Source organism: Ictalurus furcatus, chromosome 15 (assembly GCF_023375685.1).
Source record: "Ictalurus furcatus strain D&B chromosome 15, Billie_1.0, whole genome shotgun sequence".
In the NCBI taxonomy this organism is placed as follows: Eukaryota; Metazoa; Chordata; class Actinopteri; order Siluriformes; family Ictaluridae; genus Ictalurus; species Ictalurus furcatus.
This window is the reverse complement of record NC_071269.1, coordinates 7,611,325-7,627,851: the sequence shown is the minus strand read 5'-3', so window position 1 is coordinate 7,627,851 and position 16,527 is coordinate 7,611,325. Positions and strand designations below refer to the sequence as shown.

General features: G+C 40.4%; 2 protein-coding genes across 4 annotated transcripts; both read right to left on the bottom strand.

Annotated features, from left to right (window-relative positions):
- Positions 1 to 747: 747 nt before the first annotated feature.
- On the bottom strand, positions 748 to 11,556 carry LOC128619635 (uncharacterized). Its single transcript, XM_053643939.1, has 8 exons — positions 11,322 to 11,556; positions 9,205 to 9,591; positions 5,447 to 5,467; positions 5,242 to 5,321; positions 5,021 to 5,105; positions 3,429 to 3,533; positions 2,815 to 3,000; positions 748 to 2,543 (listed from the first exon to the last, which is right to left on the bottom strand). Exons 1-8 carry the CDS (start codon positions 11,374 to 11,376, stop codon positions 2,491 to 2,493), a joined length of 972 nt encoding a protein of 323 aa, XP_053499914.1. The 5' UTR covers positions 11,377 to 11,556; the 3' UTR covers positions 748 to 2,490.
- A 1,540-nt stretch (positions 11,557 to 13,096) lies between these two features.
- anapc10 (anaphase promoting complex subunit 10) lies at positions 13,097 to 16,511 on the bottom strand. 3 transcript variants are annotated; one of them, XM_053643941.1, is made up of 6 exons: positions 16,162 to 16,511; positions 15,660 to 15,708; positions 15,415 to 15,549; positions 14,851 to 14,941; positions 14,378 to 14,588; positions 13,099 to 13,597 (listed from the first exon to the last, which is right to left on the bottom strand). In XM_053643941.1, the coding sequence occupies exons 3-6, from the start codon at positions 15,527 to 15,529 to the stop codon at positions 13,367 to 13,369; spliced, it is 648 nt and encodes a 215-aa protein (XP_053499916.1). In that variant the 5' UTR covers positions 15,530 to 15,549; positions 15,660 to 15,708; positions 16,162 to 16,511; the 3' UTR covers positions 13,099 to 13,366. The 3 variants fall into 3 exon arrangements, with proteins under 3 accessions (XP_053499917.1, XP_053499916.1, XP_053499918.1); XM_053643943.1 differs by having other exon boundaries at positions 13,109 to 13,597; positions 14,378 to 14,498; positions 16,162 to 16,506; XM_053643942.1 differs by lacking the exons at positions 15,660 to 15,708; positions 16,162 to 16,511 and having other exon boundaries at positions 13,097 to 13,597; positions 15,415 to 15,568.
- Between the last annotated feature and the right edge of the window lie 16 nt (positions 16,512 to 16,527).

Genomic DNA, 16,527 nt, shown 5'->3' with positions numbered 1-16,527 from the left:
ATGACCACACCAGTATCCAAGTCGTCCAGCGTGAAGAATTTCCTCTGCGATCCAAGAACTTTTAGAGTTCCATGGCGCAACCCATGGAGTACAGATATCCTGACATCTGTATGGTTGTCTTCATCACTTATGCACAGGTTTAGATTGCTGGAGAGTGGTCTGGACTGGCAATCAAACAGAAACTGACCAGCATTCAAGGTAACAACTGGAGCTAGTGTATTCATGGGCATTACCACAATCATAAAAGAGAAGGGATCTGATGTAGAACCTTCTTGATCAACAACCTCAAACTCAGTGTGTAGAGCCTTCTGGGAATCAGAGTCCTCTCCTGGAGGCTTGAAAGCAACTCTCAGGGTTTTCATTGTAGCTCAGTTTTGAGCAGTAATGTTAATCTTTGCGACTTCCATTCACTTCACATGAAACAAAGAGGATCAATTACATGTCAATATACTGTACGTAAATGGAGTGTTGATCACCCATATCACCACCATGCCTCTCTGAGCTCCTAACCTCTCTGAGCTCCTATATCCCTTCTCTCCTGCTCAGATTCTCATTAGTGGAGGGCAGAGCTTTTAGTGCCGTAGCTCTCAAACTATGGAATGCTGTCTCCCAGGGCCTTTGTGACCGCTCGTTCCTTTCCTTTATTTAAAATGGGCCTTTTCTCCCAACACTTTCCTAATAACCTTAAGTGTTAGAGCGGTGCTCCATATATAATATAATACAATATTATCATGACTTTAATCTACCCACCAGCATGTTTTTGGGAGGTAGGCGGAAACCAGAGAACCAAAAGGAAACCTGCATTTTTGTTGCTACAGTTTATTCAGTAAACAATTTTTACAGTTTTGAGAATGATGAAGGAATTTAAGTCGTACAATAGCAAACATTCAAATATAAAAATAGGATTATATTAGTTTCAGGTATTGTCTATGGCACTGAAAGAAATAATAATCTATATGTAACATCCAGTTGTAGTTAGTCAAACCATCACTAACACATACAGTTTCATTAATAACAAAGATCGTGTTTTTTTTTAGACGTCTTCTGTTTTGAATCAAGTGTACTATCGCATATTTTCATAAAAAAATATAAAAATAAAAGTTTGCATGTTCAGACAGCTAAAAACTCCCTGGTGTTCTGGCTCATGTACTTTTGAAAAATACTTAACATTGAATTTGTTTAAAAAAAAACCAAAGAGACAGGGTTGGCCAGGGTTGTTTAAAATTGCAAGCGGTATAACCCTACATTCACACTAACGAGCGGCAAAGCGACAGGTTCATTTTCCTATGTACGTGCAGCAATGTGCAACAGTGGCAGTGACAAAGTGGCATGCGACGTAATTGTTTCTCAACTTGATGCAAATTAGGTAAGACTCTATACTCTATAAAGTGACAAATCTAACAATTCGATAGGCTCAAATGATTCCTTGGAATGATCGTATGGTGAGTGTGGTACGGCTTTTTTTGTGTGTTTTTTTTTAGTACTCCTCTCACAACTATAGTTCCTACACAGTAATTACGTCATATGGGCCTCGACTTGAAAAAATGACCTCTCATTAAATGTATATAGCGACATTATGAAGAAAAATAAAGCTTGGAAGAAAGGTAGCGGAGATTGATGTTGACTCTGAGGAGTGTTTGTAGCTAGTACAGTTAGCTTGCACTGCTAATATGCTAAAAGCTACTACAAAGCCAAGCACTTAACATGTCAATCAAACAACCAATTTTCACACTGATTAGAGTGTTACTTCATTTGTGTTTAACTAATTAGAATATGATATATACAGTAGGCAAATGGCGCTGTCTCTGCTAAGTGTGCACAGCTAGTAGTACACAGATAAGTGCTGCTTATCTGCTAACAAAGCAAATAAAATGGCATGGCACATGACGTGCGTCAAGCAATCTGTTTCGATCTTTTTTTTTTACGCGTCAAAATATTTTAATACATTTTAAATACATTCCAGTGTAGGAAATCGTGCGCTGTAGGTTACACAGTTTTGGTTACTACACGTTCTCATAGGAACTAAAATCACTGGATGGAAAGTAAACACCCACAAGTGACAACAGTAGCATTCGTGCCACGCCCACAACAGACAGCAAGCATTGTGACATAATGGACTTGTCACCTGCTAGTGTGAACACAGCTTAAGCAGTTGCTTAGGCCCCCGAGCCACCAGGGGGCCCCGTACGTAAGCATTTATCATTATCGTAATAGACACTTTTCGCCACTTATTTGTCACAGAAGAATTTATAACATTGAAACAATATCTTTTGGGAATAATGGACAGGCTTTTGCAGTGGGAACCCCTGTGGTCTGCAAAGTGTGTCTGGGTTTTACTGTGTGTCATCCAAGTTAATTTCAGTAAAGTGGTCCGCAGAATCGTTCCCTGAAACACATAAATATACATGAACATTGAAACAATATCTTTTGGGAATAATGGACAGGCTTTTGCAGTGGGAACCCCTGTGGTCTGCAAAGTGTGTCTGGGTTTTACTGTGTGTCATCCAAGTTAATTTCAGTAAAGTGGTCCGCAGAATCGTTCCCTGAAACACATAAATATACATGAATATCATAAACAGTATGGTATACGCTCCCACATACACGATCGATAAATATAGTGTATGTCAGTGGATTAGAGACTAACATTTTTTGTGATGCAACAGTAGGAAAACTTAGGAAACCCCCCCCCCCCCCCCCCCCGACAAGACGACAATCCCGAACACTTGTATTCTATTGGCTCATGAGCAAACCAGGATTTAGTTCACTTGGATTACATTGCAAACATTAGAAATGAAGCTTCCTGTTTGTACACACCGGTGTCCGTGTCGTTGTTGTTGTTTTCGTTGTCGTTGTCCGTAGGTGTTTCGTCTGTGGCTTGTTTCACAGGTTCAGGTTCTCCACCAATCAGCTCCAGGTCAAGATTAAACTCCACCTTCTTCACCGGCGAACTCAGACTCAAATCAGACGTGAAACTATCCTCTTCCGGACCACTCTGCTGCTCTGAAGGGCAGAGAAAAGAAAGGTAAAGGATTGTCGCTTAAACACATGATCAAGCTGAGACTAGTCTCGCAAGCTGGCCTTGCAGGCGTCGCTAAATCTGTTCCCCCTTCTGAACCGCCCACTTTCACACAAACAGGCGATTTATCTGATTAATGACCAATCACAAACCTTTACTCATCAGCAAACATGCAAGATTATCTCTGACACTGGAGAATCCTTTCGTAAATGTTCAATAAACGCATTTACAGTACGTCGAGTGTCCACTGTACAAGTCCCTGTGAATGAGCTGTTACTATAGAAACGGTAATGTCTTACAACTAGTGCGATAATATAAACCTGTGATTTACAGCAGCAATACTGTCAGACCAGTCTGAATCATGAACTCAACAGAGCTAGATCAAATGATCATTAGTGCAGTGAAGCTTTACCAGAGCACGGAGTCTGGTCAGCCGTCTCTCCAGAACATCCGTTGGCTACGGGATTGGTTTTGTTAGGATTGTCCTCCTTAATGTAGTCCAGGTTCATAGTTGATCCTGTGCAAAGAGGCAAATAAAGGAGTAAGTTAGTAAAAAAAAAAGGATAACTTTTCTTACAGAAAGGGAAGCTCCATAGACACGAGTCATGCTCTCAAACAACAGCGTTTCCATGACAGCATTTTGGCGTCAAACCCACATCCGTCATACGGTGGCTCATGGTGGTTTTAATTTCCTCAGTGCAGAAGGTTAGCGCCAAACAATAACCCATTTTTCAATCCTAAAACTACCCACATGGCTCTTCACCAGTTTTTCATCTAAGGTTCTTTCTGAGAATCCTGTCATAGCCTTCACATATCATGAGCATCACATAAGGCAATGGTGGAACATTTATGAAAGGTGACGTTTGAGGTTTTTACCGTAGGTGACTTAGCGAGAACCTTCATTTTCATCATGGATCAACTCGCAGAGGTTGTTACTTTAATTGTTTGCCCTTACATAGTTTATTAGAATGTATAGAGCGTATACAAAGTGCTTCACACCAGTGTTATAAATGCAATTTGTATTTACGTTTGTTGAAGGGAATTCAAATCAGCTGGCATTTGAGATTCAGAAATACATGAAGATTTTCCTGATGATTTCATGAATCATCGAGAAAACAGATCAGACGTTGTGTAAATAGATTCTAGATGTAAATACATCCGACGTATCAGACAAGCTCAGTAGGTTCTGAAGTCTAGGCCAAGACCACAGAGAGGTGCAGGGTGGGCCTGTGGGCCTCAATACAACTCTCTATGAAAGGCTCCAGATATGACATGTGTAATGAATTCAGTTTCAGTGGTTAGGCTAAAAACCAGATCATGAACAACGTGTGCTGCTGACAACCGTTACCGTTATCTCAGCTGTAACTTTAACTCTAGTTTAGTCATTTATTTAGCAATAAATTGAATAATACATCTGTTGGGATGCAACACAGATAAATCCCTGTAAAAAATAATTTACTCTTATGGTTCTGATGATGTAAAAGATGGTAAATGTTTATATTAAACATCTCTCTCTCTTTCTCTCTATCTCTCTTTTATTTTTCTTTCTGTTTATCTCTAATATACTCTCTCTGTCTCTCTCTCATGCTTTCTTTTCTTACTCTATATATGTCTGTGTCACTCTCACTCTCTGTCTCTATCTCTCTGTGTCACTCTTTCTCATGCTGTCTTTCTATTTCACTTTCTGTCTCTCTCTTTATCTCTCTGCCACGCTCTCACTCTCTCTGTCTCTCCCTCTATCACTGTGTCACTCTCTGTTGCTCCCTCTATTGCTGTGTCACTCTCTCTGTCTCTCCCTCTCTGTCCCTCCCTCTATCGATGTGTCACTCTCTCTGTCGCTCCCTCTATCTCTCTGCCACTTTCTTTTTCCCTCTGTCTCTCCCTCCATCTCTCCGTTACTGTCTTTCTTTCTCACCCCCGTTTCGCTCTTTTTCAAACTCTCTGTCTTTCTCTCTCTTTCTCGCTTCTTCATCATCCTAATCAGAGGGATGTAAGCTTTCTTGCCTTTGGTTTGTTCGAAGGTACCCGTGTGCTCCATGCTCCGGAGCGGAGTGTCATGCTCGCTGATCGTCAGGTCAAAGGAGTATCTCTGGACACGCACACACACACACACACACACACACACACACACACACACACAAGATTAATCAGCCATTTCCGGACCTCAATGTTTATCCTATTTTTTTTTATAAAACTATTTTTAAAAATCAACTTCTTCGTCTTGCCTTTCCTTTCTTCCAAAGAATGTACAAGATGACAGCAAGGATGACGATGATAATGAAGATCAAGATGAGAAAGAAGATCCCTACAAATGAACAGAAAACACACATATGTGAATAATACGGACTTTAATAAATAGATCATTAAGACCTTATTTAAAACTTTGCGTCTGCTCATTGTTGAAAGAAGCACAAACACATCAACTCTTACCTGCAGCTTTACCAGAGGGGCCTGCAAACACAAATACACAGTTATGTAAGCGTGTGAACTGTGCTCATTATAGTTATGTACAGATGACATGGTCAATGAAGGTTTGACACCCCATATCACCTTGCAGTAACAATGATCTAAAAATCCTCTCAGAATTCCTGTCAGATTAGCTCATATCAGCTAGCTAGCATTAGCTTTAAATATTATGAACATTTATGAATATGACCTAAAAATAAATCCTCTCAGAAATCCTGTCAGATTATCTCATATTAACGAGCTGTCTAACAGCTGTAGTCAAGATTATGAATATTTACAAAATATGACCTAAATACCCTCTCCAAAAACCATGTCTGGTTAGCTCATACTATCTAGTTAATGAGCTTTAGCTGTGAGGACTATAAAATGTATGAATATGACCTAAAAGACCTCTCAGAAATCCTGTCAGTTTAGCTTATATCAGCTAATTAGTCAGTATTCACAGTGAAGCCTGCAAATTTAGGACTACAACATAAAAAATCCTGTCAAGTTAGCTCATATTCGCTCATTAACTAGCATTAGCAGTAAATGTTATGAATCCTCACAGAAGTCCTGTCAGGTTCGCTCTCACTAGACAGTATTAGCTGTGAATATTATGAAAATTTGTAAATATGACTTCAAATTCCTCTCAGAAATCGAGTCACGCTAGCTCATTTCAACTAACTAGCCAGCATTAGCAGTGAATATTCTGAATATTTGTGCATATAACCTAGAAATCCTTTCAGAAATCGAGTCATCTAGCTGAGCAGTAAAGATTATAAACATCCTCTAGCTCATGAAGGCTTATCTCCATGTGCAAAAGGTTATTTTAAGCATATTTTTCAGTAATATAGTTACTAAAGTGAGGAATGTAAGTGTTGGAGGAAGTTTAGGTAGTACTGGGCTTATGGATTTTTTTGTGTTGCACTGAGGTAAAAGTAAGTGTACATAAAAGCAACAGACTGAAGAAGAAAGAGCGCGAGATTGTTGTGGTTAGTGCAGTTAAAGAAAAAAAGAAACTGACTACATGTGCACTCTCTCTCTCTCTCTCTCTCTCTCTCTCTCTCTCTCACCTATACACACACACACACACACACACACAGCTAAACTTTATGAAGATTTAGTGTAATGCTCAAGTTTGTCAGGAAGTCGCAGGCAGCTGTTGGTTTCAAGAGGCTAACACTGTGTGTATGAATTCACATTTGTGTGACTGCGGATCACCAAGATTCATTTGTCAGATGCTTTTATATTTAAAAAAAAGGGAAAAAAGGCTAATCTTAACCTTTCGCTGCTATGAAACAAAAGAGTCTGTGAAACCTACCATGGGTAAAGTCCATGGGTAAGGGTGTACAAAGTTTTCCACACAATAGTGTGTATTATTAGATACCGCAAGCAGGCTGTACTTTTGATTTGAATCACTACATCTTTCTGGGTTTTTTTTAGAGCAACACACTCTGGAGAAAGACAGCAGCACACCCACGTAGCCCGGCTCAGTGTGTTCCTGTGCAATTTATTTAGATTTGTGTGCTTGTGTTCCTGTTGGGTTCCCCTTGTGTACTTGTGTTCCTGTTGTGCTCCGCTTGTGTACGTGTGTTCCTGTTGTGTTCTGCTTGTGTACTTGTGTTCCTGTTGTGTTCCGCTTGTGTACTTGTGTTCCTGTTGTGTTCCCCTTGTGTACTTGTGTTACTGTTGTGTTCCCCTTGTGTACTTGTGTTCCTGTTGGGTTCCCCTTGTGTAAATGTTGTGTTCCCCTTGTGTACTTGTGTTACTGTTGTGTTCCGCTTGTGTACTTGTGTTCCTGTTGGGTTCCCCTTGTGTAAATGTTGTGTTCCCCTTGTGTACTTGTGTTCCTGTTGTGTTCCCCTTGTGTACTTGTGTTCCTGTTGTGTTCCCCTTGTGTACTTGTGTTCCTGTTGTGTTCCCCTTGTGTACTTGTGTTACTGTTGTGTTCCGCTTGTGTACTTGTGTTCCTGTTGGGTTCCCCTTATGTAACTGTTGTGTTCCCCTTGTGTACTTGTGTTCCTGTTGTGTTCCCCTTGTGTACTTGTGTTACTGTTGTGTTCCGCTTGTGTACTTGTGTTCCTGTTGGGTTCCCCTTATGTAACTGTTGTGTTCCCCTTGTGTACTTGTGTTCCTGTTGTGTTCCCCTTGTGTACTTGTGTTACTGTTGTGTTCCCCTTGTGTACTTGTGTTCCTGTTGTGTTCCCCTTGTGTACTTGTGTTACTGTTGTGTTCCGCTTGTGTACTTGTGTTCCTGTTGGGTTCCCCTTATGTAACTGTTGTGTTCCCCTTCTGTACTTGTGTTCCTGTTGTGTTCCCCTTGTGTACTTGTGTTCCTGTTGTGTTCCGCTTGTGTACTTGTGTTCCTGTTGTGTTCCCCTTGTGTACTTGTGTTACTGTTGTGTTCCGCTTGTGTACTTGTGTTCCTGTTGGGTTCCCCTTGTGTAACTGTTGTGTTCCCCTTGTGTACTTGTGTTCCTGTTGTGTTCCCCTTGTGTACTTGTGTTACTGCTGTGTTCCCCTTGTGTACTTGTGTTACTGTTGTGTTCCGCTTGTATACTTGTGTTACTGTTGTATTCCTCTTGTGTACTTGTGTTACTGTTGTGTTCCCCTTGTGTTCTTGTGTTCCTGTTATGTGTGGTCTCCGTGGCTCTGTTTCTTCTCTGAAGTGATCAGTGCTCTGGGCGTTCCTGTAATCGCTCTGTTATCACATTAAAACCGTCGCTAACTGCCTCTGAGCGCCACCTGCTCACACCTCGGCTTTAACTCCATGACCACATTCAGTACTGCGCAGTTTTATTTCTGTGATGTGTACTGAAGAGTGCAGCGCTTGTGTCCGTGCAGAGAGAAAGAGAGAGAGAGAGAGAGAGAGAGTGCAGATACATTTTCAACTCTAAAATGGGATCAAATGCAAAAATGTTTCTGCTTCTATTCTGTATAATTAACACATTAAATGAAAATATTGTTTATTTCTTCCTGGTTAAATATTATAAATACTCTCTCTCTCTCTGACATCTGCCCCCCTCCTATTTTTCTGTCTCTCTCTGTCTCCCTTTCTTTATCATACACTCTTTCTGTCTGTCTTTATGTCTCACTCTCTATCGCTCTCTCTGTCTGCATTTTCTGTCATCTAATGGCATCGAGCAATTCATTATTCAGTAAAATGTAATCAATTTAAATATAACAGTATAAAAGTGAGCTGTGTGTGTTGTGTGTGTGATCTTAATGTCTTGTATTTTACCACGTTATTTTAAAGTAGAGAAAGTGAAATCCTCTGGCTGCGTATCTCTTACCTCTTACATTTCTCAAAAACTACATAGAATACCTCACACACACGCGCACACACACACACACACACACACACACACACACACACACACACACAAATGCACGCAGGCATGCACACATGCACACAAACTCACGCACTGCACTGACCTAATTAACTCCACAGAGAAACTCAGACCTGATCAACACACACACACACACACACACACACACACACACACGCATACACATGCATACACACACATTGTGTTGATTGGATTAATACTTATTAGTGTGAATGTAAACGCACTGTGTGTTAGAGTTTTGTCTGTGTCTATGTGTGTGTGAGAGAGAGCAAGAGAGATAGAGAGAGAGTGTGTATGAGACTGAGTGTGTGTGTGTGTGTGTGTGTGTGTGTGAGAAATAGAGAGAGAGAGAGAGATAAATGTATATAAAGGATGAAATGTATTGTGTCCTACCTGGGCTAGATGTCATGGCCCTAGATGTCATGGCCCTAGATGTCGTGGTGGTAGATGCCATGGTGGTAGATGCCATGGTGGTAGATCCCATGGTGGTAGATCCCATAGTGGTAGATCCCATAGTGGTAGATCCCATGGTGGTAGATCCCATGGTGTTTGTGATGTGCTCACTGTGTTTTTCATTGCTGTGATCATTGGTGTGTGTGTTGTTACTGTGAGGAGGTGATGTGTCTGGGCTAGCGGTGGTGTTCACTGTCTCAGATTCCTCAGTATCATTCAAATAGTTTGAGACAGATTCTGCCGTGGTCCGTAAACTATCAGAGGTCATATTGTTTTCTGTAGTGAAGCCTGAAACATCAGTGACCATGCAGACGCACAACACAGCAACTAGAGAGACAGAGACAGAGAGAGAGAGAGACAGAGAGAGAGAGACAGAGAGAGAGAGAGACAGAAAGAGAGGCAGAGAGAGAGAGACAGCAAGAGACAGAGAGAGAGAGACAGAGAGAGAGTGAGAGAGACAGAGAGAGAGCGAGAGCGAGAGAGACAGAGAGAGAGAGAGACAGAGAGAGAGACAGAGAGAGACAGAGAGAGAGAGAGCGAGAGTGAGAGAGACAGAGAGAGACAGAGAGAGAGAGACAGAGAGAGAGATTTTTTGTAGAAAACAGTCAAAAAAAACATGTGATAATAAAGCATTCATTTTAAGAGAAGAAAGTCTTTCAATTCATTAATATTCTAATGAAGTTTTCAGTTTTTTTTTCCTCCCTTTTGTGTATCTGCTCCAGACATTTTTTAACAATAAAATTCCAGTCCCACACACTCCTGCAGTTATTTGTTGCTGATGATGATTTCTACTGAAGTTCTGGTTCTGAATGTACACTCCTGATCCTGAGCAGGATGAAGCAGTTCGTGCAGGTGAGTGAATGAAGGCAGTAATCACGCAGCACCATTTACCGCTTTCCACATGACTGAGGTCATCTTTCTGCATATCTAACTGCCCACGCTCCTGCAACTTCCGCCTCCACTCGTGTGGGATCGCAGTTCCAATACACACCTCACGTTCGTACCACAGATCTTTTTTTTTATTACTTATAACAATACAGTCGTTTTCCCCAGCATGCATCGGATAATAATATTCTTTAAGACGTTTCTGCGGGTTTCCTCCTGCTCATTTCCCTGAGATTTGATTCTGAATTTGTTCGAGATGGAGGAGAACAATTTTAAAGTAGAAAAAAATTATTCTGAAGGAACGCTGTCAGACTTTCGCAAATATTCACCAACTCTGAAAACCATTCTACAGGTGCATCTCAAAAACATTCCAATATGGTGGAAAAGTTCGTTTTATTTTGAGATACTGGATTTTTGATTTCCGTGAGCTGTAAACTGTAATCATCGAGATCAAAACAAAAAGAAGGCTTGAAATATTTCACTTTATGTGTAATGAATCTACAATATATGAAAGTTCCTGAACCTTTCCACGATTTTTTGAGATGCACCTGTATATTCAGGTGCAGGACGTTTACATAAAAATAAAAACAGTGGCTCTGGGATTTGAACAAACTCCCTTCTGATCAACAGAAAACGTAGAACAGGTTGCAGGAAAAAAAGAAACGTTAGACAAAATATAATAATAAATATAGGAGTAATAACTGAGTAATTAATGATTTGTTCTGTATTAATACGCCTCGAATAACGCAGATGTCCTGTATAAACTGACCAAACTGGCAGGTAAATAAAAATCAGACTTCTCTTTTGATAATGAGACAAAACCATGGTTTAAAACCGCTTAGTGACCAGAAACAAGATCTCAGAACGTTCCGAGTGATTTGAAATGAATTCACAGTAAACTGAAAATAGCATTTTAAAAAAAATTTTTTTAATGACGCTCTGGTAATATATAATGATGTAAATATATACAGTATAGTAACTGATTGAGTTACAAAAAGAAACAAAAAAAGAAACATCCCGTAACGTAGGCTATTAATATTTTTTTTAAGGTCAGAGGTTAGAGCCACATGGCTGGATAAAGCTCGTAAAGCATAACAGATCTTCTCTCAGTTCTCATAGACAAAAGCTGTTTTTTTTTAAATCAACCAATGAAAGAATAAAACAAGTCTTACCCAGAGCAAAAGCAATCAGATGAACACAGCTTTGAGACATCTTTTCTTTTATCATCAGTATCTCTCCCAGCACTTGTTAGTTAAGTCGCACCTCATGCACACGAAATGGCTTCTTGTTTCCACTTTGGTTTTTGTCAGAGTGAGCGTCATCGCTGTATGCAAGACTGCCAGCCTTGAACAGGATGCCTGCATGCACACACTCTCTCTCTCTCTCACACACACAGAGCGTGTTCTAACCGCTCACAGGAAATCAAACACAGAAAACTGTGAGATGTTTGGATGATGATGATGATGCAGCCTAAGCAGCTGTTTTGTCTAAAATATCAAGAACTTCTCAAACTCATGGAAACCACCAGGTCTGAAGAGAAAAATGAGGCACTGTATGTCATGATGATGCTCTATTATGGAGGAACATGGAGATGAAACTGGTCTCCACCTTAAACGTGTTCTTTCTTTAAAGTATACATTAAAACAAGACGTGCCCTTGGAACATCACGAAGAAGCTCACCAATCTCTTTGTTGTCTCCTCATATCTCCAGGGTTCGATCCTGACCTCAGATTACCATCTAACATTCTTTTAATGTTCCCACAAGGTCTCTGTGGGCTTCGTCCAAGTTCTCCGGTTTCCTCCCAGGAGCTCGGCTTTATTCCCACTTTGCACCTCGAGTTCTCCCAGGCAGGATCTTCTCGGTATCCACATTATTTCCAAAACTGAAAGACAGAATTGTTTTTATGCATATCCAGTACACACACTATACGGCTATAGAGTTTGTGGACACCTGACAGTCACACCCAAAATGTGCTTCTTGAACATCTCATTCCAGATTTAATTCCCCCCCTCCTTTTTTTTCTTTTATTATAATCTCCACTCTTCTGGGAAGGTTTTCCACTAGATTCAGTCAGGTACCCTGTGTGTCCCACTGCCTCCATTGTGACATCCAGAACGTTGCTGTGCAGCTCAAATCAGTCGCTCCAGGATTCCACGATCGCAGAAATCAACACAAATATCAAGGAAACTCTGCAATTTTTCAAAATTACCGCAGATTTGGGCCAAAACGCGTCATGTGACGTCATCACGACACGCATCGAGTACGGCTTAAAGGTCTCGCTTACCAACAAACATCACTGCGAAAGACCGTGCAAAGCTATTTCTTGCGAATGCAATTCCTCCATTTCAAGTAGCTTTGGGGAAAAAAATCGCGTTAAAATCGAGCTTTTCTGTACGGATGCCACACAGCGCGAACAGCTACAGCTCAGGCCATTATACTGACTTGGTCAGAAGAGAAGAGCAGCTCTCACAGTCGTGTAATGCGTTGTCGTTTCTATAGTAACGGCTCGTTCGCAGGGACGATCTACTGATAATAACTGGATTTTTTATTTTAAACGTGAGACATCGTTGATGTGCTGAACGTCTCTGTAAGGAGAAACGCATTTGTGTAACATTTTTGGAAGTGTCAGCGCTTGGGAACAATCGGAGGTAAAGCTGTAACTAAGTTTTCCTGAGAAGTTTATGCTTCTTTAAGGTTTCTCGGACAAGCTGCGTATGTTTTGTTATTTTTCGTCTTGGAGAAAGCTCTTCATGGATGTTAAATGCAACTATAAATGGATAAAAAAAATTAATTAAAAATATAAGCAGTGGCAAGCATTTCTGTGGTATAAGTGGAATAATAAACTTAATAAGCACGTGGCAACAGCAACAGCTTCACGCTGGCTATTATATTCCTGAGGGTTTTATTCCTTACTTTTTATACGTCCCGCTGCCTTAAACAGCTGAACTGCTACAGAGCAAACTGACCTGATTAACAGAAATCGCTCACAGACAGGCAAGATTTTGTATTTTTTATAAAAACAAAAAGCAACTTTATTATCTGTACAGCAAACATTCAGAAAACACGTCACAGCAAAGACATTTCAGGTTAACACAAAAGTCTGGGTTAATTGTTTTTCTTATTTCAAATCCCCGTTTAATGAGAACAGTCGAAGAGATGACGCAGGTATCGGCGCGAAGTGTCGCGGCTTGTTGTTTGGATGGAGATCGGACGCGGTCACCTGATGGTGCGGTACATCATGAAGTCGACAGTGGTGCATCGTGGGAATTTACCGATGGAGCTCTCCTCCACGGGTGTGTACACTTTAATCTGGCGCATGTGCGTGTCACGGCCGTTCTGGTGGTTGGCCAGAACCGCGATCTGGATCATGAACGTCCTGATGGGGTTGTTCACCAGGTCCAGGAGGGGAATATGGATCCAACCGCTCGGCTCCACCATCTCCAACTGCTGCTCGCTCACACACACACACACACACACACACACACACACACACACAAAAAATCCAAATAGAAACCAACTAGGAACGCATATCACAATAATCCTCTAGACCTTCAGCAACGTCATCCCGAAGTCGCATCTTTTTATGTTTAATCTCATCTGCTGAACTAATGCTGAGATTACTTAATCTGATCATGATTTCAAATTTGTCAAATTATTTGTGATTTCTCAATAACTGTAAGATAATACCCCAGCAGTTACTATCGCAAGATTCGCTACTGTACAGTAAGCATGAGTGGAACATACCATTGAGGCTGGCATGGGGGGGGGGGGGTATTGAACTTTATCAGAGTTTGGTCCCGTATATAAATATAATGGTTCCGTCCCAGAAGTGGGGAAAAAAAGAGAATATAACCCCTTTGGGTAGTTGGAACGTTAACGTGCATACACGCATAAAACTGCCTTCTGTTCATAAATAAGTGCCCCTTCGGTCAGCCAGCGAGTGGGCGGAGACTCCGCATGATCCAACAGACAATTATATTATAAGCCTTCAGGATTAACGATCATGACCGTAGCAAAAGCTTCAGCTCGGGAAACGATATGAAGTATCACTAACGATACAAAAGTAATAGTAGACCTCACTGAATAAAAATAAAAAAAAGTTTTTTTTTTTTTTTAAATGCCACCTGCTACCGATTTTTTTTTACCTCCAAGCAGACAGAATATAAGAGGGTATATAAATAATATAGAGGTTATAAAAAGCTGCAGGTTTTGGACGTGGATCCGTACCCGGATCTCCAGCAAGTTGTGGAAGTTGTTCCCGACTCGAACTGAGATCTTGCTGGGAGTGTAGCTCTCGTCTGATTTATAATCGGCGTAAATGCAGAGCATCTTCACTGTAGTCTTCCTCCTGCAGCAGAGAGAAACGACTCCAAATAACTTCCTGATTAAATTACCGACACTCCCTGGTCTGTCTGTTTGTTTGTTTGATGGTTTCACGCTGCACACAATTATATGAAACAAAAAAACAAACAAATAAACAAAAAACCTGTGTGAGGTGTGCAGGTATGAGAGTGTGGTTTTTCTTTTCGGTGTTAAATATTTATTTATTCTTTTGAATAAGATTATTTGTGTGGACGTGACATAATTAAGCGAACTGTTATTTATTTACTTCAATATACCACAACTGATATCGATACGTCCCTACAAAGCGTCCGCCACACCAATGAGTGGATCTACAGAGAGCAGAGGATTGTCTCTACCTGAACTGGATGTTGACGAGGTGAGGCTGAGAGCCGTCTGACTGCCAGTACGTCTCCAGATTATCGTCCCTCAGCTGGTCCACTCCGAACCCTGTTCGGACAGACAAACGAAACGTGTTACAATGCAAAAATTTACACACCCTCACTTTGACGAGTTTTGGTTTCACAAAAACAATCAAATACAGTGTGTGTGTATGAAAATGTATATTTTATATATATATATATACACACACACACACACACACACACACACACACACACACACAATGAAACTGTTTTAAAGATCTAATGATCTTACATGTAAAAAAAAAAATGTTTCTATTTGTTGTAATATTTACACTGTGTGTTACAGCTTTTAGAGTTTTTGAAAAGAAAAATACTATTCGGTGACACTGAATTGTGATCAACTGTAATGGTGCAATTTTCATTTGTTTTGTTTTTTTCACAGACAAAACAATCAGAATATGATGCATGCATGTTCAGTTCACTTTATAACACCAACGGTAAAGGTGACCAAGACTAAACCATAAACCTTGTTTCTGAAGGAGATTAAAGTGAGCACACCAGGTTTGCAGGAAGACAGAGACCACACGGCCTGAGAGCCGATCTCGCGGACCGTCCCGGTGCGCTCCAGCTGCTTGGGGTCAGCGCCGGGAGGGGTTTTAGTAGCAGCTGCCATCTTTTGTGGAATCACAAACACTGTGGATACACAAATTACTGGGTTATTCTTTCCATTATCTCATGTGGAACAAAATCCCTGCTTTTTCCAAACTGTTCAGGACTTTAGTATAGTAAAGCTGTGTCGTTACCTGTATGATTAAAACATGAAGTGCATCAGGAGGTCTGCATGCACTAGTGCTGAAAAAAGGAAGACATTTTAAACCTTAATATATTAATATACACTCAACAGCACATACATCGTTTTTCTAAATCATCTGTTTTTTTGTTTTTTTTTTTACTTTTCCAGGAATCCTGAAAGAGCTGTAAAGAGAACGTGTGTAAATACGTTACACACGCCCCTTCAGCTTTAATACAGTACTGTATAACATTGACAAACATATTTCTAGCTTTCTTCATTTAACTATCAACTCACTGTCTTTGCAAAATAATTATTTTCCACGTTATTGCTTCAGAACCTAAATATTTTATAACTGTTACCCAAAATTACCCCAGATATCTGCACTTCAATACAGTGACGGTTAGCTAGACAGGTAAGCTAACTGTCAAATCAGCACAGGCTAGCTTAATATTTATACACAGTAAGCCAACTGTAACAGAAAATTTAAACTGTGTAAAAAAAGCCAGTATTACTTGTTTCTTTTTTTCCTTGATTTAATTCGGTACACTGAACATCTTCCGAGTTTTATTTCGTCGCTATTTCGAATTAGCCTTCTTTCCCCGCTTCCGCGCACTCTGATGACGTCACCGCGGAAAGAGGCGGGGGGGGGGGTTTATACTGCGCATGCGCGATGCTTCACAAACGTATATACAGCGCGTTTTGTGCTGGGGGCTTAAGTTTTCCTTTTGTTGTTTATTAAATGCAATAATGCAAAAATATACAGCATCCTAACGTTAATTTTACAAAGTCATAATTAACAATTTAATGCAGCATTGAAAAAGAAAAAAAGAGGGAAAAAATTGTCAATTAAAACAAATAAAAAAAGAAAAGAAAGATCA